The sequence below is a fragment of the Rhinolophus sinicus genome, chromosome 17 (assembly GCF_057876585.1).
Source record: "Rhinolophus sinicus isolate RSI-liver-muscle chromosome 17, RSI-T2T, whole genome shotgun sequence".
Taxonomy (NCBI): Eukaryota; Metazoa; Chordata; class Mammalia; order Chiroptera; family Rhinolophidae; genus Rhinolophus; species Rhinolophus sinicus.
This window is the reverse complement of record NC_142517.1, coordinates 196968640-196989708: the sequence shown is the minus strand read 5'-3', so window position 1 is coordinate 196989708 and position 21069 is coordinate 196968640. Positions and strand designations below refer to the sequence as shown.

The 21069-nt window shown below is 48.5% G+C and overlaps 1 protein-coding gene across 3 annotated transcripts; it reads right to left on the bottom strand.

The window, feature by feature from the left end:
• Positions 1-334: 334 nt before the first annotated feature.
• Positions 335-20929, bottom strand: STK36 (serine/threonine kinase 36). 3 transcript variants are annotated; one of them, XM_019741787.3, is made up of 27 exons: positions 20791-20929; positions 20206-20380; positions 19355-19495; positions 19167-19244; positions 17929-18059; positions 17443-17692; positions 15939-16032; positions 15486-15655; positions 15143-15330; positions 14525-14624; positions 14111-14266; positions 11285-11464; positions 10232-10329; positions 9669-9774; positions 8300-8450; positions 8022-8149; positions 7416-7520; positions 6988-7086; positions 6813-6901; positions 6469-6532; positions 6169-6279; positions 5082-5156; positions 4507-4681; positions 4069-4216; positions 3693-3840; positions 2069-2815; positions 335-1067 (listed from the first exon to the last, which is right to left on the bottom strand). In XM_019741787.3, exons 2-27 carry the CDS (start codon positions 20287-20289, stop codon positions 924-926), a joined length of 3960 nt encoding a protein of 1319 aa, XP_019597346.3. In that variant the 5' UTR covers positions 20290-20380; positions 20791-20929; the 3' UTR covers positions 335-923. The 3 variants fall into 3 exon arrangements, with proteins under 3 accessions (XP_019597346.3, XP_074169422.2, XP_074169427.2); XM_074313321.2 differs by lacking the exon at positions 20791-20929 and adding an exon at positions 20648-20726; XM_074313326.2 differs by lacking the exons at positions 17443-17692; positions 17929-18059; positions 19167-19244; ... (1 more) ...; positions 20206-20380; positions 20791-20929 and adding an exon at positions 16334-16613.
• Between the last annotated feature and the right edge of the window lie 140 nt (positions 20930-21069).

Genomic DNA, 21069 nt, shown 5'->3' with positions numbered 1-21069 from the left:
CACAGCTGCCCTACTAAAGCAGCTGGGGTTCCCTATACACTGAAACTCCACCAAATGTTAAAACTAGCCACTAAGCCTGCGATCTCAAAGCAATCTAATTTACCTCTCTGTTTAATGCTACCCTTTCCTATTTCAGCTCCACTGGCCTGGGCTTGGAATTAGGTGTCCACATGTTGCTCATCTGGGGTGGAGGAAGCTTCAAGGCAGGAGGAGATATCAATAAGCTCTCACAGCAGAGTTCTGTGTGAATACGATACCAGGGCTTCTAGCACCACACAGCAGCTGAGGTGCTGCTGTACCTCCCAACCCCTTTCCCTGGCAGCTCACAGGGGGGTGAGGCACACCTTTTATTACAAGAGTTTACAAACATCTATAAAAATAATCATAATAAAAAGGATACACTTCCCACCCCCTCCCAATGATGGAATGCGGACTATAGGCTGGGGAACCCTCCACAACAGACAGAGCGTTTATCCCCGCTGCCTAGATCTGAGGCAGGCGCTGTCTTCATGTGTCCTGCGGTCAGTGCACCTCAACCCAGAAACTGCTGGGAGGATTACGGGAGCTCCAGAAAGAGATTCCTCAGGTAGGAAGCGTCACCCTAAGATCCAGGAGCACGTTCCTGGGCTTAAAGGCACAGTAGCGGAGAAAAAACCCCTGGATGTAGAGAAAGAAGGAATCTTCTCTGGCACCAATAGCAATGAAGTTTACTGGTTGAAATCATCCTGAATTTGGGGGGAGGAAGGAGCTTTGTACATAAATCTCTCCTAGTTTCCTGTTCTCCAATCAGTGGAGTTGGCAGCTTCTCTCTCTTTTTTCATCGTTTGAGCTCTCGGTTGCGCTGGTGGCTTGTAGAGCAGCAGAAGGAAGAGTTGGCAATAGTAGGGCAAAAAAGGCTGGAGGCTGGGCCCCAGGAATCGGGATCACGTGCTGGGGGTCGGCCTCAGGAGGTGAATGAGTTTCCTGCAGTGTTTGGCCGAGGTGGGCCTGGGACTGCTGTGTGGCGGTAACTGATTGCCCAGCGAGAGCAAGGCTAATTTCTCACTGGCACCCAGGGACACCAGCACCTGTGGGACAGAGAACAGAGGACAGTACATGATGTGCGAAGGACTCTCATTTGGCCGAGCAATTCCCACTCCAGAAAAGGAAGAAATAGGTTGTGTGGGAAAAGAGAAACCTTGGAGACAGGAATCGTCAGGACCACAGGTCTACTTCTGATCTCTTTGGTTACAGACCCAGAAACCCGTGCCTCAAGGGACAATGCACTTGTCCCCAGGAAGAGGTCCTGACTGCAGCAGTGATAGTAAGCCAGAAGGTGTGATTCCCAATCATGGATCTGGACCAGTGAGTCTTAACCTCATCATCGCCAAGAATCCCTTTTATTGTATCCTCATATGGATTGCCAGAAAACCCTATAATATATATCAGTAATCATGTTAAAATTTCATGAACCACCCAATGCTACCACACTAAACTTCCTTATAATTTGGAGGTTTAGCCTTATGGTAGGTAGATGTGTGATTTCATTGGGCTGCTTATATATTGAAAAGTGAGAAGGAAAGGCAGAATAAAGCAGTGGCTAAGAGTATGGGCTTTGGAGTCAGGCTCTTGAGTTTAAAAGTCTAATCTTACATACTAGCTTTGTAATTTGGACAAGTTATTAAATTCTTTGTGCCTCAGTTTCATAGCCTGCAGAATTAGGAATACAATAGCTTAAACCAAATAATGAAGGTAAAATGCTTAGCATGGTGCTTTTCACATGGCAAGTGCTAAGAAGGACAGCATCTGCATGGCCCCCAGAATGAACCCACACTATACCTCAACATCTCTAATCTTCCCTCATCTCCCTCCCATGCAGCCTCTAGAAGAACAACAGTGGTCCTTGAGATTCCAGGCATTTCCAAGCCCAAGGGAGCCCTCTTCTAGGGTGGGAGACAGTAGATGGAAAACTCATCTCCAAGACACTGGCCCTGGGTTTCCTGCTCCCAGAGAGGGACACACCTCGGGTTTCTGGATGTCCTAGTGCAATACAACCCATCACATGGTTCCTAAGTCCTCTGGGGTGTACCTGATGGATGCAGGGTTCCTGGCGGAGGCTCCGAAGGGCAATGAGGGCGGCCTCCTTCACGGTTGGCTGGGGGTCTCCACATGCCACCTCTAGGAGCCGCTGGGGTACTTGGCACTGTAACAGCTCTTCCCCCAACCCCTCAGGCCCCAAGTTGCCCAGAGCTAACACGGCATTGCGCCGGATACCAGCCTGAGGATCTCCAAGCAGCTGGGTCATACTGGGCACCGCAGCTGCCAGGGCAGGCCCCAGGGGACCAGCCTGGTAGGCTGCATTGCCCACAGCAAAGCTGGCACTGCGCCGCACAGCAGGGTCCTTGTCCCCAAGCCCCAGCAGCAGAAGGTTGAGCAGTCCAGCCTGGCTCTGCAGAGCTCCACGCAGGGCCATGCTGTGTTGGAGCAAGTGTCCCAGGAGCCCATAAGTGCGGGCCCGCACGGAATTCTCTGGGTGGCCCAGGAGGCTGCGCAGGGGCCGATAGGATTCATCGGCGCCAGCCAGGAGTTCTTGGATAAAGGACAAGTGGCTGGGAGACAGAACCCGGGCTGTGTGGGCCAGCAGGGAGAGAAGGTCAGAGGTCAGCAGCGGCTGGTTACCCAGGAGGGCAACTGAGAGAAACGAGATGACGGTGCTAGGGGAGGCAGACACGGTGTTCACGAACTTGTTGAGCGAAGTGGGATCTGTGAGGGCCAGGCGTGTGAGGAGACTGATGGGCAGCTCGACCTGTGGCAGCGGAAGATGATGGCAGCAGACCTGGGCGAAGTGGGGAGGAGAGCAAGGAAAAGCAGTTCAGGGAGAGGGAGAGTACACTGCAGCTCGACAGCCGGAAGGAGCCAAAAATCTGGGAGGAAAGCCAAGTGCCAAGCTATAAGAAACACCACAGAGCTGGGAGAGCTGACCCACAGCAGGCAGAATGGGGGCCCCAAGAGCACAGGTCCTTTCCAAGTTCAGTCCTTGCTCTGCTTGTCAAAGGCCCACTGCTTAGTGCCAAGAACTGCCAGTAAAGGGATTCCTCATGGAGAAGCTGAATCGCCAGTACCTACACTGTGATGTTCTCCCCATTGGGCTCCAACGGAGTCCAGTTAAGGGATGATGGAGGCCCCAGCTAAGGGATGATGGAGGCCCCAGCTAAGGGATGATGGAGGCCCCAGCTAAGGGATGGTGGTGGCCCCAGCTAAGGGATGGTGGAGGCCCCAGCTAAGGGATGGTGGAGGCCCCAGCTAAGGGATGATGGAGGTCCCAGCTAAGGGATGGTGGAGGCCCCAGCTAAGGGATGATGGAGGCCCCAGCTAAGGGATGATGGAGGCCCCAGCTAAGGGATGGTGGAGGCCCCAGCTAAGGGATGGTGGAGGCCCCAGCTAAGGGATGGTGGAGGCCCCAGCTAAGGGATGGTGGAGGCCCCAGCTAAGGGATGATGGAGGCCCCAGCTAAGGGATGATGGAGGTCCCAGCCGCAGCTCCCGCCACACGCCTCTGTTCAGGCCTGAACGCTTTCTCTCAGGTCAAGCCAGATGTTCCTCTCTTACAGGGCCCATGGAGAACCCTGGAGCTGTCGGGAACTGAATTCGAGTGCACGAAGTGGCTGGCCATCTTCCTCTCCCACTTTCATGCCTGGGTAGCTTCCCATGTACCTGCAGCAGGTGGGCTGCGACTTCTGAGTCCCTGAGGTCAGCCAAGACCCCTACAAGGAGATCAGCATCCACATCCAGGGCGAAGGGGAAGCAGAGGATCTGGCAGACAGAGAGCACCACGTCGGGGAGAAACTCAGACCCGTGCGGCCTAAGGAGGGGAGCGGGGAATGATTTACTCGGTCTGGCTCCCTCACCCTTATCACTCTCCCCCATCCTCCTCCAATTCCCCAGTCCAGCTCTCCTGCCCCAATCTCAGCCATACCATTTCCTGCCTCACAGCTCAAGCTGTCAGCTCATTCTCTCCTGCCTTCCCCTCCTTACTCTCCATCGCAGACTCTCTGGATCCTTTGGTCTCCCTCCTCTAGCTCAGACTCACGCCTGGCCCAGCTGATGCAGGAAGCTGGGGCAAAGCAGGTGCTTCAAGGTGGATGTGAGGATACTTCCACGCTGAGACAGGTGGTTCAGGCATAACTCGGGCTCTTGAGTGAAGGTGGCCACCGCCAGGTTCAGCAGGGCTGCCACACCTGCAAACACCACGAATGAAGACCCAGTGGAGCAGGCAAGAGTCCCCGATGCTCCTACTCCCCCATGGCTCCCAGGGTTACCACCTATTCAGTCACCTCCCCATCCCTGGGCAGCCCCCGTGTATATTCTGCCATCCTCTCCCCGGGCGGCAGCGGCAGCAGCAGCAGCAGCAGCAGCAGCAGCAGCAGCAGCAGCAATCTCCATGGGCTAACCCAGTTCTAGGCTGCTTCTCTTGATGAGGGATCAACACGCTGGCCCCACAAAGGACGCCGTGCTACTGGAAAGGTACCTTGAGGTGAGATCAGCGTCCAGTCTGGCTCTGGGCTTTGTGGACTGGACAGCAACAGCTCGTCTTCCTGTGTGGACACCTCCTCGGGGAGCCTCAGAGCCATGGAGAAGCGGTGCCACAGAGCGGTCCACATTTCCGAGCTAGTCAGGTCGCTTATCAGCCTACCCTTCCCCTGCTGGAAACAAAATTGAAAGAAGGTGGGTGGGGAGGTCAAAGTCAAGAATCAAAAGGCCTTTCCGCACTCCTATCCCTGACCTACGAGAAATAATTCCTTCTGTTTTCCCACCTAGGATTTCCCTGTTGTCTTAGTTCCCTTTCTTCTTATATCTTGACCCCCACCTCTCAACCTATGTGTAGGTCTACTGGAAACCAGGGAATTACAGCTTTTTTTCCCACTGAATCCCAAGGGATAAGCTGAATGGTTCCCTTTTTAAAGCTTCCAAGGGCAGCTGGGCCCCTTCTAAGGCCACCACATGCACAGTAGTGTGTGAGATGCTTCTTTAGTGTCTAGTGGCACCCCACAATGCCCATTTTCTCTCTCCTTACTTCCCATCCATCCTAAGATGCAGCTGTACCTGGGTGAGGAGCTGTAGCAGAAGGATAAGGAGACCATCGTAGAATCCACAGCCACCTGGTGGAGCCAGCCGGACCTGCAGGAGAGAGGGAGGCAGAATGCAGATCCTGAGCGGGATGAGGTGGCCTCACAGGCCTGTGCCCCCGACTCCTGGTCAGGCAGGAAGAGCTCTTCCTCGGCCTGGGGCCGTGAGGACAGTTCTTCTGGACTTAGGAGTCTTGGTTCCTGCCTATTCAGTCAATGACTAACTCTGTCCTAAAGACACACAGTCTGGTGGCGTAAGCAGACGTGGAAACAATTCTAGTTTAGGAAGACACTTTCCAGACAGGAGTCTGGGGTGGGGGTGGGGGGTTCACAGTTGAGAGTGCCTAACTCTGCCTCCTGGTAGGATTAAAAGTTGAAAAGGCAGACAAGAGAAGGTAGAGGTGGGAAGGGAGAATATTCCAAGTAGAAGTCATAGCATACATAGAGGCAGGTCATGAAACAGCATAGTGAATTTTGGAAATGGTAACTCGTTCGGTATAGCAAGATTCCAGAGCTCAGAGGTAACAGATGAGCTTTGAGTAGCCTGCTCAAGAATTTGCACTTTATCCCAGATGCAGTGGGAAGCCACTGACAATTTACACAAACTCCACATGGGCAAGATTTTTGTCTTTTATTCACTGCTGTATTCTCAGAGCCTAGAATAGTGCCTGCTACTCAATCCATATTTATATTTATGTGGTAAGTAATCAACAAATGACCAGATTTTCCTGTAAGCAAGATCACTCTGGTGGCAGTGAAGAAAATGGACTAGAAAAGAGGGCCTAAGAGAGAGCTCCTTTAGCAGGCACTGCCAAAGTCCAAGAGACAGATGACGCCTCTTCCCTCTTTAGAAGTCCAGAGTGTTAACAACAGATCTGAAGCCCTGACCAGTCTGGGCTGAGAGGGGTCATTTATCCAGGGGCAGAAGGGCAGGAAAGACTCCTTGATTCCTTTAGCATTCCTTAGTTAACTCTAGGCTGGCTGGTACTTCAGCCTTTTCCCCATGAATGTGGTCCTTGTTTGACTTAGAGAAAACACGTCCACACATTCCTGGCAAGCCTCACCTCCGCAGGGGCAGACAGGGCATGTGTGGCTGCAGCGATCCACTCCACAGGCTGGAGGTCAAAGGTCACCCCTTGCTGACCAAGCTGTCCCAGTAGACAGGCTGCTGCACTCTGGAGAGTTAGAGGAGAAGGAATGTCCAGATCTGAATGGTATTCAGCACAGGCAGAAAGATTTAGGTCTTTGTCCCAGGCCAGCAAAATGCCTCATAAACAGCTGCAAAGGGGATAATGCCATGCCTGCTTCCAGAAGGGTTGGATGACAGGGTGAAAGGAGGAGGAAGATGAAGGCTGAAAACTCACCACAAGAGAGACGACGTGTGAATGGGTGAAGACAGTAGCAACCTCACTGCCTAGCTTCTCCACTCTGGAATAAGGAGACACAGTAAGGAATGCAGCAGTGTGAAAGGAGGCCGGTGGGTGGCCTTCCCTCTCCCTTGGATGGCACTCGCCACCTAAGCTGCATGTCCGACTCCAAGTCACAAAGTTGGTGGGAATCCAGGTCTATTCTTGGTAGAGAAAACTTCACTCTCTCTATCCCAACACCTTCTACGGATAGGTTATTGGATGCCACTCCCCATGTTCCATGTCAGGGTGAGCTATACAAATGGAAGATTTCAGTGGAGAGAGCCTACTTTATGACTCACCCAGGAGGTAGATCTTGGAGCCGAAGGACAAGAAGGGAGAGGAGACAGAGTGTCACTTCAGTAGACTCTTCCCAATCCACTACCTTTACCTACAAAGGAAACCTAAATGATCAGAGCAACCTCGGAATCAGATGACAGGGCCACCATGAGATGCCCACCTATATTGCTGGCCTACCTTGCCCTGGACCAACATGGACAGGGACTCCAAGGCCAGGGGCTCTCGCCCTAGAAGATGGCACAGGGGCTCACTGATGTGGCAGCAGGAGTAGAGAACCTAAGGGAGTGGGGAGAAGTCTGTCAGTGAGCAGAGCAGCACCTGGGCTCCCAGATTGGAAGGCCCGGCTGAAAGCAGGCTAGCCTCTCCACAGATCTGGTATCTACATTTGCGGGTGTTGGAGAAGTTTGGGCCACTTCCAGCTCTTGATGTACTTCTCAGTTTGGGTGAGGATGGGCTAACAGTGGGGCCATCTCAGTTGAACAGATTTAAAAGCAGAAAAAGGTTCTGCGAGGGGATCTCTCATCTCTCTCCGTGTCTCTCTCTCTCTCTCAGTCCTGGGGGTTAAAAAGAAATCTGAAGTGCTGAGAGATATGGGCAGGCAGTACCTTGAGAAGGTGTAGGCACAGGATGGGATGCTGCAGGCCAGAGATGAGAGATGACCTCAGCTGGCTGTTGTCTTCGGTGAGCTGATTTGCCAAGTGACGAGAGATCTATAGGGACATAACTGAAGACTCAATCGCATTTCCATTATTCCAATCCTATCTTATCCTATCCTATCTTCCACTAGTCAGTACTCTCAAACCCTCGCTAGGCCCAGCTTCACCAGGGACCTCAGACCCCATTGCATTCCCGGTCTTCATAGCCAATGGAGAACCAAAAGTCATGGGCTTATTTAGCCCCAGTGTGGCAGGTACAGAGGAAAGTGTTGCTAGCCAACAGGGAGCAGGAAATCTGACTCCTGAGCCCTTGAAGAAGCATCACTGGTGGCTTCAGGTCAGCGACACGACCACAAGGGCAGTTGGTCACTGAGCTCTGTAACCAAGGCCTCTGGGATTTTGGCTACATCATGGTCTGCAAGTGGCCCAGACCCAGGTTTGGAGCAGTTTCTGAAAGTACTGAGTACAGGGAGGTACCACAGCTTATTTGTCTGCCTTCCTGAGAAGCTGGCAACTCTAAGAAGGACGAGAAGAACAAGAGACTGAAGCTCAGACCTGCTCCTTGGCTTCCCAGCAGCCAGGCAGCCCCACAGGAGCAACGCACATGGCTGCCAGTGCAGAGGAAACGGCTCCCAGCAGATCCTCACTCTGTTCCCGCAGTGGCTGGCTCACTTGAGGGGCTCCTATGGAGAAAGGCAAAGAATGAAGGGTGGGGGCTAGCTGCTTCTCTCACATTGCTCCCTTCAGTTATTTATTGGGCACTAATTAAACGTGCAGAGCCGGACCCACTCAACAGTGACGTCCAGAGAACCTTCCCTCCCCACGCTGGTTACCTGGAGGTGTGTGAAAAGGGAGCTGTGGAACTGTCAAGCCATGAAGGAGCCCGTCCAACACAGCCCGCTGTGTCGTCAACAGACTGGAGTAGAAGGCTTTGGAGATGGTCGAGCTGTTCCCATCCATGGCTTCACACAGAACAGTAAAGCACTAAGGGCAGGCAGGGTTCACAGTAAAGGAGACCAGGGCACGGTTAACATGAGGGCGTCAGAAAACTGATTGGGCTTAGGGGAAGAAGCAAGCATCCCCGGACAGCCTGAGAAAAGAGGAGGAAAACCCAGAGGGACTAGCTGTCTGATTCTAAGTATTTCTTGTACAGAAGATGCATCATAACGGCCTTCACATTTCAAGGACAGGAATTTCAGGTGTCATTCCCTCTTCTCTCTGATCAGCTGCTCCCTAGACGGTGTTTCTCAAAGTGTGATCTGCGACCAGGAGTATGAGAATTGCTGGGGATTCCTGGGTCCCTATCAACCCAGTTTTCTGAGTCAGAATTTCAGGAGGTGGGGTATTTATTCCAAACTCCCCGTGCTACAAGGACCTGTAAGAAGTGCTGGCCAATAATATGAGTCACCGCTGGGGAACATTTAGGTTAGATATTAAAAGCTTCCTGAGTTAAAAGAGTGAGGGATGCTAAAATAGGCTCTGAGACTGGGAGAAATTGAATGGACTGCTAGCTAGAGGCAGGAATGTAGCCTAGATCTGTGTTCTCAGTTGCCAGTTTGAACAACAACCAGGCAATCGTTTACTTCCTTGCACATGTTACCCTGTAACTGCCTCCTCCAAGATTTTCTCATTCAATCCTCCATTCTCTTGTCCCTCACCTCCGGAGTTCAGTGGAGAAAACCCACAAGATGGAGAAATACTGGCTGATCTGCAAGTCTCTTCAAGAAGAAATACTTCTATTTGTGGTTCCCTGAAATAGTCCACAGGGCTTAATGCCTCTGGGCCTTTATGTAGGTTGCTCCCTCTGCCTGGAATATCCCCTGGACTTCCTGCCTCATCCACCTAGCAAACTTCTATGTATTCTCCAAATCCGAGCAGAGATGATTTCCTTCTTCAGGATTTCTTCTATGACCCTCCAAGGAGTGTTCATCTTCTTCAGTGGTGCTTCTGGATTTTATACCACGTTCTAATGGGCTTTCTACACTTTTGTCCTTGAGCACTTTACATCTGCCTACTAGACTATCCCTGGTCCCTTGAAGATAGGAGCTTTCTCTTACTCAAATGGCATATGGCACATAGTTGGCATTCAATGAATGTCTGATGTCTTACTTTGATCTAACCCTATCTAGTCATCAGAAAGGGGATGGGAGAAACACGGAGAAAGACAGGAGAGACAGAAATGTGGAAACGGGAGCCGATTACCGTAAGGCTATCCCTCCGCCAAGTCTGCTCAGAGTCATCTGGTTGGGTCAGTAGTTTCCCCAACAGGTCCAGAAAGAGGTTGGCACCGTCCTGAAATACCTGTAGGCTAGGGGGGGAAGTGAGCCCATGGTTTCTTCTCCTCTCTCTACTAAAAGCCCAGATGTGGTGAATGCATCCATTCTGGGCAGCTAAGAGAAGCTCTGCAAAGGAACACCTCAGAATGCTCCCTCTTCTGTCCCTTGCGAAGCACACACACAGACTCACATACACACCCTCTAGGGCCCCTTCTTTGCCATTTCCCTGGTTATTCACATCTTGATGCTTTCATTTAGTGTATGGTGACTGCTGACCCTGAAAACCTGAAAGTCTTGGGGCAAACTTGGAGGTGTCTCAGGGTCCTTACAAGGGCTAGCTGGACTCTGAGGGGTCAGTCAGCTGGTCCCTAAATCTGTCACAAATCACAGCGTCTCCTCACTTAGTTTCTTCCTAATGGAGAAAGGAAGAAATGGGAATAGAAATTGAAGCCAAACGGGTCAACAGAGCAAAACTGCCTCTCATCCCACCTGTCACCTGTCTGACTCCTCTCCAGATTGAAGGTGCAGGCAAAGTAGGCCTGAATCGCGGCCATCAGGTCCCGTAAGAAGGTCCCATACCAACATTGCTGCCGAGGAAGAGGACAAAGAGTAAGGGCAATGTAGGGGATGGAGACAGAGACTAGAAAACGCAGTAAAAAAAGGCATCAGGTATCCAATCAGGTTGACCAGACAGAATGGGGCAGAGGAAGAGATGGGGCAGACTGGACAGAGAGAGGAGATCAGAGGTAACAAAGTGGTGGTCAATGGGCTATAAATAGCCTGAAAATGTGTCTTCTTTGACCTTAACAACATTTTGGAGTTTAAGAGATTCTGTTTTTCAAAACAGCTCAAAATCTTTTCGAAATTTCTTTAAAACACTCAAGTTTAATATTCATCAGCAGAGTGCAGTTTTCTCGCAGCCTCAGCGTAGGTTCTCTTTATTCTGTCCTTGGCTCAGCTGTGTCAGGACACAGCATGGGGGAGTAGAGGTTGGATTTCAAACACGCTGAGTCTCAATCCTAGCTCTTCCACTATCGTCGCCGTGACCATTTACAAGGTAGTGCCTATGTATGAGCCAGTCACTCTCTGAATTTCAGTACCCTGCTCTGTAAAATTGGTTCAATAAAGCCAAGGATTTAACACTTCAAAGCACAGTGCTCTAAATATTAGGAGATGACACATAAAATCTGGATTTCTAGCTTCAGTTGGAAAATTGGAAGATCTGGCGATACTGGGCCCGTATTCCCACATGGCAGCAGTAGGCTCTGGCTGAGGAGAGGATGTCCCATTTAGACTGGGCACGAGCTCTCCAGTTTATCATATTCCCCACTACTCACACGGTCCCACATCATCTACTTCCCTGACTGACATCTGCCTGGCCTCAGAAGGCATTAGAGTTTGTAATTCATGGTCTACTAACTAGAAAGAGGAGGAAAGAAAATGAAAGGCAATTGGTCTGAATAGAGATGGCAGTTCGAAGAAGAGAAACCCAAGGAGAAGAAACTCCTGGAAGTCTTCAGAGGCCCCTTGCGTCGTGCTTACCTGCTGAATACTGTTGTTCTCCTGGCTGTGTCTGAGGAGGCTGAGCAGCAGTCCAGGGAGTCCTGCCTCGCGGCAGAAGGAATACAAGGGAACAGAGTCACTGCAGCTGGACAGAAGACTGCTCAGGACCCGGAGTGCAGGAAGGATGCGGGAAGCGCCCTCCAGCATGCCTTTCAGGATCTGGGTGAAAGAAGGAGTCATCGATGTTATCAGAGGTAAAAGGAGAGTCACAGTCACCAAGTGTCCCCAAGGAGTTGGCATATCACCAGATGTTCCCATTCCTTTCTCTGGGAGTCTAAAGCACAGAGAAGGAGAAGAGGGAAATAGGGAAACTGTACCAGGGAAGAGGATTATAGATGGCCACGTCACTTGACTTATAACAGCAGTGAACAAGAAGGAGGGGACCACCCCGCAGGATCTCTCTGTCAGGCCCAATGCCATTCCTGCCTGCTCCCTCCCTTCTCCAGCCTTTCATCTTAAAAACAAAACAAAACAAATGCACGCACACTCACGTACACTTCTGAAAATGAAAAACAATGGACACGAAACCATGTTATTCAACTCCAGATAGACAAAACAATATTATTCAACTCTAGATCGGGGTTGACAAACTATGAGCTACAGGCTAAATCCAGCCTACCACTTATTTTTATACAGCCTGCAAGCGATGGACAGTATTATATTTTTAACTGGTTATTCTTTAAAACGCTATTCTTCAAAAGAAGAATAACATTTACATCAAGTGTTTTACAGTATGCTATTCACTATTCTAAATCTTTTCACTTATATGCTCATTTAATCTTCACAATAATCCTTTGAAGTAAATATAATTACCATTTTATAGGTGAGGAGATTGAAGCGTCCAGATAGGTTAAGTAGTCAATAATCACACAGCTAAAGAGTAGTTTCAGATGGAATTCCAACTCAGGAAGTCTTACCCTGGAGGCAGAGCTTTTAACCTGCTTCCCTACTGAAATGTTGTCCAATACTAAGAGGACACTGGGTAAGGGCCAAAAGAGAGCAAGTTGCCACGGCAATTCACTGAGGAAAGGAGAGTCTTTTCAACAAGTGGTGCTGGGACAATTGTATATCCACATGCAAAAGATGAACTTAGATCCCTCACACTGTATGCATACACCTCACATGGCACACAAAAATTAACCCAAAGTGGGTCAGAGACCTAACTGTCAGAGCTGAAACTAGAAAACTTTTAGCAAAAAAACATAGGAGAAAACCTTCAAGACTTTGGCTTTGGAAATATTTCTTAGATACAATAACAAAAGCATAATCTACAGAGGGAAAAAATGGTAACTGAACTTCATCAAAATTCAAAACCCTTGTGCTTCAAAAGATACTCTTAGGAGAATAAAAAGACAAAGCATGGAAAGGGAGAAAATATTTGCAAATCACATATCTGAAAAAGATCTTGTATCCAGAAGATATAAAGGACTCTTACAATTCAATAAGAATACAAACAACCCAATTTAAAAATGAGCAAAGGAATCGAATTGGTGTTTCCCCAAGAAGATACACAAATGGCTAATAAGATGCTTGACATTAGTCATTTGCAAAATGCAAATTAAAATGACAATGATATACTATTTCACACTCACTAGAATAGCTATAATAAAAAAATAGATAATACATGTTGGCAAGGATGTGGAGAAATGGGGACCCTCATACATGGCTGATAGGAATGCAAAATGGTTATGTTCAGCAGTTTCTTAAAATGTTAAACATAAATCTACCATATGGCCCAGCAATTCCACTCCTAGGTATCCGCCCAAGAGAAATGAAAGCATATGTCCACAAAGACTTCCATGTGACTGTTCATAGCAGCATTATTCATAAAAGCCAAAAAGTGGAAACAACCCAAATGTCCATCAACTGGTGAATGGATAAACACAATGTGATATATGTCCATATAATGGAACGTTGATCAGCAACAAAAAGGAATGAAGTACTGATACATGCTACAGCATGAGCGAACCTCGAAAACATTAAACTTAAGCTAAGTGAAAGGAGCCAGCAAAACTATACTGTATGGTTCCATTTATATGAAACGTCCAGGAAAAGCAAATCCATGAGACAGAAGGAAGGTAGATTAATGGTTGTCTGGGACTGGGGTAGGAATGATGATTAACTAACTGGGTATGAGGGATCTTATTGGGGTGATGAAAATGTTCTAAGATTGGATTATGATAATAATTGGATTATTGGATTAAGTGTTTCACACTTCCTATAAGTCATTAAAACAGACTTTAAAGAGAGGGGAAGAGATGCAGGCAGGATATTTCGGTGAGTTCCCAGAAAGGAAGATCACTGTGTTTCCGAGAAGCAAGGAAAGGCTTTGTAAGAGGGAACACTAACTATGAATGCCAATTAAGCAAAATGTTATTCCCTAAAAAAAAAAAATCGTATTCTTCTCGTTAGTATACCCATTATAGAAAATATTGTGTAGTTGTTACATCTACATTTTTCATTTTGTCAATAAATATTTTGTAGAAATGTGTTTTCTCTCATTGTAGAAGTACTTACATAATGTCCTCCATTTTTGCCTCATGGCCCACACCACCTGAAATATTTACCATCAGGAATTTGCGGACCCCTGCTCTGGATAAATACTCTGCCCTTCAGAAAGAGAAACCCGAGGCCTGCTCTTTCTGTGTTACTAAGAGGGTAGCAAATCTCCTAGAATGAAGCAGATGAACTGAAAAACAATTGAAAAGGGGCAAACTTTCTCTCTCTCCTCGTGTCAATGTTTTTTAATGCCTCATCTGTGAAAATAGTCTCAAATCCCCTCCACAGTATCTTTCTGTCTGTCACCTGCGCGCCAGCCTCCTGCAGCTGACTCTGGATGCGCTGGCAGAAGTCAGGATTGCACAGCAGGGTAAGAGGGGCTTTCAGCTGGATGGGCACAGGCTCGGTGGTCGCTAGCAGGTGTTGCCACTCATTGCTGCCATCATTGTCACTGTCTGGCTCCTGAGGCACAAGGGAGTAAAAGAGGTCATGAGGAGTATGTAAGGTTGAGGGCAGGAGCTCCCAACCTGGGGGACCGTGAAGTAAATGCAAGTAACTGCATTTATTTATTAAAATCTATAAATTAATAACAAGAAAGCAATTTTGAACACACGGGGAGCTCATACTTGGAGGGTTGGGGATCATTGCTCTAGAAAAACATCTACCCAGACCCAACATCCCACGGCAGGGACAAGGCCCAGAAGAGCCCCCAGGGCTCACCTCATTTTCTAGGTCCACTGCCTCAGTGGTCCCCTGGCCCGCCACCTCTGGCCTCAGTTCTGGGAATGCTTGGTCACAATCCTGGGTGATGCACTTTTCTCTGGCAGAGGAAGCAGGGGGTAGGATGAGTTCTAGACCTGTGAGGCTTAGGGATCATTAACTTGTCCCTCGCTCTGGACCCAGGATAGGAATGAAGAAAAGCCACATAGGACTGGATAGAGGAGACCTCGTTCTAGGATAAGGCCGGGACAGGGTATGTTGACCACTACACACACATCCTGGACTACCCTCCCACTTTGCATCTTATTCTCAAGTCTCCCTTAGCAGTTTACACCTGTGGCTCCCAACTCAAATAACCTTCCCATTTTCATGGAGATGATTCTTTCCCTTTCAGTGAATGTACAACTGAGGCATAGAGGAAAGGAAAGTTCCCACATTTCCTGATCAATCAGGAAAGTATCTGGCATTAGAATTCAAGGACCCAGGACTCAGACTCGTAGGGCCCTGTTCATATTTAGGCAGTGGCTAGTGACAGGGACCATGTTGTATTTGCTTTGGCTAGAGCCCAAGATCTGCAAGATACTTCACCCTATAAATCCCTAGCTATACCCTCCTCACCGAGGTGCTGGGGGGGCCTCTCCAGCCCCCCACTCAGCCCAGCTGCTCTTCATTTCTGAGGCCATGATCCCAGCCAAGAGGCCTGGTTCCTGAGGACTAGCCCTTAGTCTGGGCAGTGGGGCTGTGCCGGCAGCCACCCTGCTGGTCCTGTCCACTTGCTCAAGGGCAGGTCCTGTGTTGCGGTGTTTCTGTGGGAAGTAGGCAGGAGACACTGAATCAGAACTATTTTGTTGCCATAAGGCAGCATCAATCCTATTTGTGGCCCTTTCCCAACCCTAGAAAGTCATCTGCCTCCTCCCACAACCTCGTCATTAGCCTGGTCATGTCACATGTTCCCACAGACCTTCTTCTTGGCCTCCTCAGCCATGCGCTTATAAGCTTGATGCAAGATGCGAGATCGATTGCCCTTGGGGGCCAGCTGATGCACCTGTTGGTCCTTTAGGATCTGAAGTTCTGGGGGGAGGCGACTGGTGAATGGGGTACCCAAATCTGGGTCTGCTGGTTCGGTTATGACTGCAGAGAGGGAAGGAGGGAAGACATTATTATATAGGAGCTGGGCCATGTCCACTTAGCCAGAGACAACTTCAGCATCTCCAGGCTTCTGTGGAATATCATTTGGACAAAGTGACAAAGAGGTAGGGGGGTTGCAAGGGAAGTGGCAAAGGTTTGGCAAAGGCCTAGTAAGAAAGTTCAAACTGGAGACGTAAAGAGATATGTTAGATCCAGATGTTGGAGGAAGGTGGGTAGATTGAGAACACTAGGAGTGCAAAAGCCCTGGGGAACCCTAATGACTCACTGGTGACACGACCAGCAATAAAGGGGTGATGTAAAAGGTCTGGCCAGGCCAGACGCTGCTGGGGGTCCTTGGTGAGCAGTCCCTGCAGGAAGTTCTGTGGAGAGAAAAAATCCCCCGTCAGCCTTCACTTCTCTCTAGGCTCTAACCCATCAGCAAGCCAAGACTCCGGAACCGATCTTACAGAAGACAAGCTGGTCTTGATCACACCCTCTCTAAACCTATCCTTAGGCCTCATTTCCCTGGCTGAAATCATGGACAGAACTCGCTGCCTCATCTCCTGGGGAGCCCCAATTCCCGTCTACGGACATTTTGGAAACCCAGAAGGAGAAACAGAAATTTCAATGTCACCAGCTTTGTGAAGAAGTGAGGAAAATACTAGAAAAGTGGGATGTCACCTTCATAGTCATCTTCAGAAAGCAAACATTCAAAGGAATCCCCAGCTGCTCACTTTGCCCTCCCTTTGACTGCAGTTTGCTTACAGCTGGGGAGGAACAGACGCATTTATGGTTAGAAGCACTCACACAGGTCATTATGGAAAGATGTGTTTGGGAGCACTCAAAACCTTAAATCTCTCAACAAGTGTTCAGATGGTAGAGGGGTAGGGAGACTGTCTCTGAAAAGGGTACATTGTTATGAGGTATCTTTGGGGAAATCCTCAATGGGGCCTGAACTAGGAATAGAAGATAATAGATTATGACCACTATTAAAAAACACAGTGATTAGGATACTATGGCTCTGACTAGCGATTCCTGCATATCTGCCCTAAGGGAGAATGAATATCCTATGTATATCACCCACCTAAGTTTTCTTTGTTTAGATTCTTTTTGATAATTACTTGGGCCTCCTCAACAAAATAGGTTGGGGAGAAACCTGTCCCTTTTCATCTTAGATAAAGCAAAGGAAAGTTATAATGAAATTTCACTCTGAGAGAAGGTTGCATTTAAATTCCGTTCAAGGCCCAAATTGCCCTAGATAAGAAATAAAAAGGGTCAACTCTTTTTCCTCCCTCCTGCCCCCAACTCCTCCAGCCTGCTGAGACTTAGCTGCAACTGCAAGGAGCAGGTCCCATCCCTATCATCTGCCCCTACACGCTGAGCTAGGCCCACTAGCTCTGGCCATTTGGATATCTGAAGATTCCTTCTTTCAGGAAGAGGACTGAAAGCTGCATTGGCAAAACCAGATTATCATCTAGACATTGCACCTGATAGAAAATAAGTGGAACAGAGTTTATGTAAAAGGACCACTATCTGCCTCAGGTGTCTTGAAAGCCCCTTTCCATTGTGACACAGGATAGCCTGGCCATTCCCAAGTTGGGCAGACCTTAGAACACCCTCCAAGAATAAGCCCCTTGCAGTAAAAAAAGGAAGGCAGCTTGGCCCAGCTTCTGCCTTAATTCAGTAACTGCAAAGTCCTGTCTCAGCTCTGGGAAAGGATTTTGGAAAAGGGAACAGGAGCAGAGGGAGACAGGTTTCTGATGCAGAAGTAATCTCCCTTTCTTTATTACCTTGAAGCAAGGACTAAAGGTGGGGGGCCAACGCACAGGATCCTTGAGAATGAGGTTGACCAGCTGAAAGATGCTTGTGGTATAGAAGGGAGGGGTCCCTACAGCCAGTTCATACAATATGCAGCCCACAGACCAGAGGTCTGCAGTGTGGTCATATGGTCGCTCTTCCACCAGCTCCGGAGACATATAGAGGGGAGTGCCTTTGATGGATGTCAGCACCATCGTGTTGGTGCTCATAGCCCGGGCAAATCTGCAGATGATGGCATGAAAATGGAGAGAAGATCGTCAATAAAAACCAGACATGGTCACTCCTCCTCCTTATTGTCTGAGATATCCCAAACCCAAAAAGAGAGAGCACCTTCCAAAAGACCTAGTGGGAGTTCCAGTCTCCAGTTCAGGTTCTAAAATGAGGCCCAAGTAAGCCACGTATGTGGTCTAAGACCCCCTGCAGAACGGGAAGCAGACATGGAAGCTCAGGCTCCTCACCCAAAGTCACAGAGCTTGATGCCACCACCCTTGGCAAGGAGAATGTTCTGAGGCTTCATGTCCCGATGAAGGATGCGGTGGGAATGCAGATAATACAGGGCTGACACCAACTGGGCAGCAATGGCCTGAACCTAGGGGTCAGTCAGGTGGGAGGAAAAAAAGAGAGGTCAGAGGAAGGAACCTGCTGACAAACCCGAAGACTCCTCCTTAATACGACAGTGGCTGGAACTTTTCTCTTCCTTCTCTTTTTTCCAGAGCTTCACACAATACCTTCCATAGTTCTTGCTCACTTACTCATTCACTCTTTCATTTGCTCATTCATTCAAAGAAAATTTATTGCGTCTCACTAGCTGCATGACCATGTACAAATTATCATACGCCTCTCAGATTCATCATCTATAAGGTGACGATAATGATACCACCTACCTCGTAGGATTATTGTGAAGATTATATTAAAGTATGTAAAGTAATGTAATGCTCAGAATGGTGCCTGCACTTAGTAAGCATTCAATGTATGTTAGCTGTTATTCAATGAGACAATATCCCTTTCTCAAAAGTAGTCAAAGAAACAAGACAGACAAAAGGAATGAGATGATGACTTACAAATAATGATGAGTGCTCATAAGGAAATAGAATACTGAGATCGGAAGTCCTGAGGGTGAACTACTTGCTAGAGTACAGAGAAATCCCTAGAATAAGTGTGGATGGAAAAGGTGTTCAACCAAATCCCACTGCTAACCAGTATGTCTTGGTGGCAAATCTTACCCACAACCCATATACCTTCCAGCCCTCTCTGGTACCACCACACTGGCTCTTCTTCTGTAACGCTGCCTAATAACGACAACAACGTTAATAATAGCTAACTATGCTGCATACTGTGTGTCAGGCACTCTTTTAAACATTTGTATATGAATTAACTCATTAATCCTCACAGTAATTTTATGAGATAGACACTATTAATATTTCCATTTTAAAAAGAGGAAACTGAGCCCAAAGAGGTTAAAGTAACTTTCACAAGAGGATCCAGTGAGAAAGTGGCAGAGCCAACCTTTGTATTCAGATTTTGGCTCCAGAGTTGATATACTTTGTCGTCACACCACACTGCCTCTATATACACCTAGGCTCTTGTATTTTTCTCAGTTTTCAAAATGGAGACTCTCGGCACCTTCAGCTTTCCCTACCAGTCCTTAACCTGAAGAGAGTCAGGGGTGGGGAAAAATTTGAGTCAGGAAACATACCTGGTCTTCGGGAAGTTTTCCGTCGTCTTCCAGGATCTGAAAGAGCTCTCCCTCAGCATAGTCTGTCACTACCACCACCTGAAGGGAGAAGGGAAAGGCATTGATGGTTCCAGATTTATGCATTCTGAGGTTGGGAAATTCCCAGGACCCCTCTTCTTGGGGAGAGGTGACCCCAAACAAAAATGCACCTCTTTATCAGTCTCAAAGCTGTCAAGCAAATGCACGATGTTGGGATGTCGCAGACCCCGCATTATTTCAATCTCTCGTTGCAGATTCCTCAGCTCCTTCTCTGAGCGTCCCAATTTTGGAATGAACTTCAGGGCCACCACCTGTCAGTGATAAGATGAAGAGCCAAGGCCTAACCACACTAATGAAACATTAGCCTCAGAGCTCCAGAACTGAGACTTGAGATTGAGCAATTCTCATTACACCTGCTTGTCTCCCACTCCACTTTCCCCATGGTGCCTTGGCCTTACCCAAGCTTCCCCTACCCCTTGCCCTAGGAAGAACCAGCGTCTGCCAGACAGATCCCTTTGGTGGATTCTGGGAGATGTGTTCTGATCTAGGTAAAGAACTCAAGATATAAGGGATTTAGGAGGAAAGGAAGAAAAGATGATGAGAGAATAGAGTTCGGGTGGTTTATTGTTTCCTGCATGGAACAATAGAGATTCATAGTAATAACACTATTTAATTATTGTTTACTAGGTGCCAGGCACTGTACTAAGTGATTCAGTGTGATATCACATTTAATCCTCAAGCCCCATCAATCAGATACTGTTCTTATATTCACTCTATAGATGAGGAAACTGAGACATAGAAAGGTTAAGTAAGTAACTTATCCCTAGTTCTAAAGCTAGAAAGTTGTAGAGCTAGGATTTGAACCCAAGTAATCCAATTTCAGAGCTCATACTCCATAAGAAGTATGGAGTCCATGCCTTAGGAACACAGGTTAGTTTGAATGTTTCCTTTCTGGCCCTATTTCCCCCTGGAGTTGGGGGTGCAGAATCCCAACCAAAAGATACCCCTCTTTGTTCACCACCTGAGCACTGTATTTTCTCCGACCCTTGTACACCCTCCCAAAAGAGCCTTCTCCAATCATCTCCAACACGTGGTACTTTTCCATGACAGAGGTTTCAGGATCCCTCAGAAGACAGAAGGTAGAGATGGTGGCGAAGCGCTACCGCTCCAGAGACAGGTCCACATATCTGGAAGGCCTGGTTCGGGAATGGAAGAAAAATTAATGTTAGCCGCCTTGCTTTGTCCTCGTTTTCATTTCAATCCTGGCCTCAAAACCATGGTAGGGTGGACTGGATGAAAAGATGAGATCTCGGAGTAAATAGAATGCCTCTTGTAGTTCTCCTTCTTTCTTAACCTCTTCCTGTTCCCTAACTCAAACTCGCGCCCAGCCGACCCGGTGCCCCACTCCTTCCTCCACCCAGCCTAGCCCACGGTCCACTCTCCCTCTACTCAGCCTCGCTCACCCGACCGCGACCCCCTCCATCCAGCCTCGTCCACCGATCCCGCCCCTTCCAGCTTCCTCCAAGTTCTTGCCACTGCCCACCTCCTCAGCACCCAACCCACACCCTCTGCCCGCGCGCTTCGCACACCCGAGCCCCTCTCTCACCCTCAGCCCAGGAGCTTCAAGCTCTTCAAGCGGAGGACAGCCAGCCCTGGCCTTCAGCCCTGCCCCTTCTGTCTGCCTGCGTGCTTTGCCTAACTTATAATTATTCTCCACCCCCACTGCCAGTCTCTCGAGACTCCCATTGTTACCAGTTTTACTCGCTAGAACCGGTCAGAGAGTCAGAGGACTAAGGCATTACGAGGTATTGGGGAGACGGTGGACCGCCCATAGGCACTTTCTAAGGCACTTTCAAACCGTCTCCTGGCCATCAGGACCCAGTAA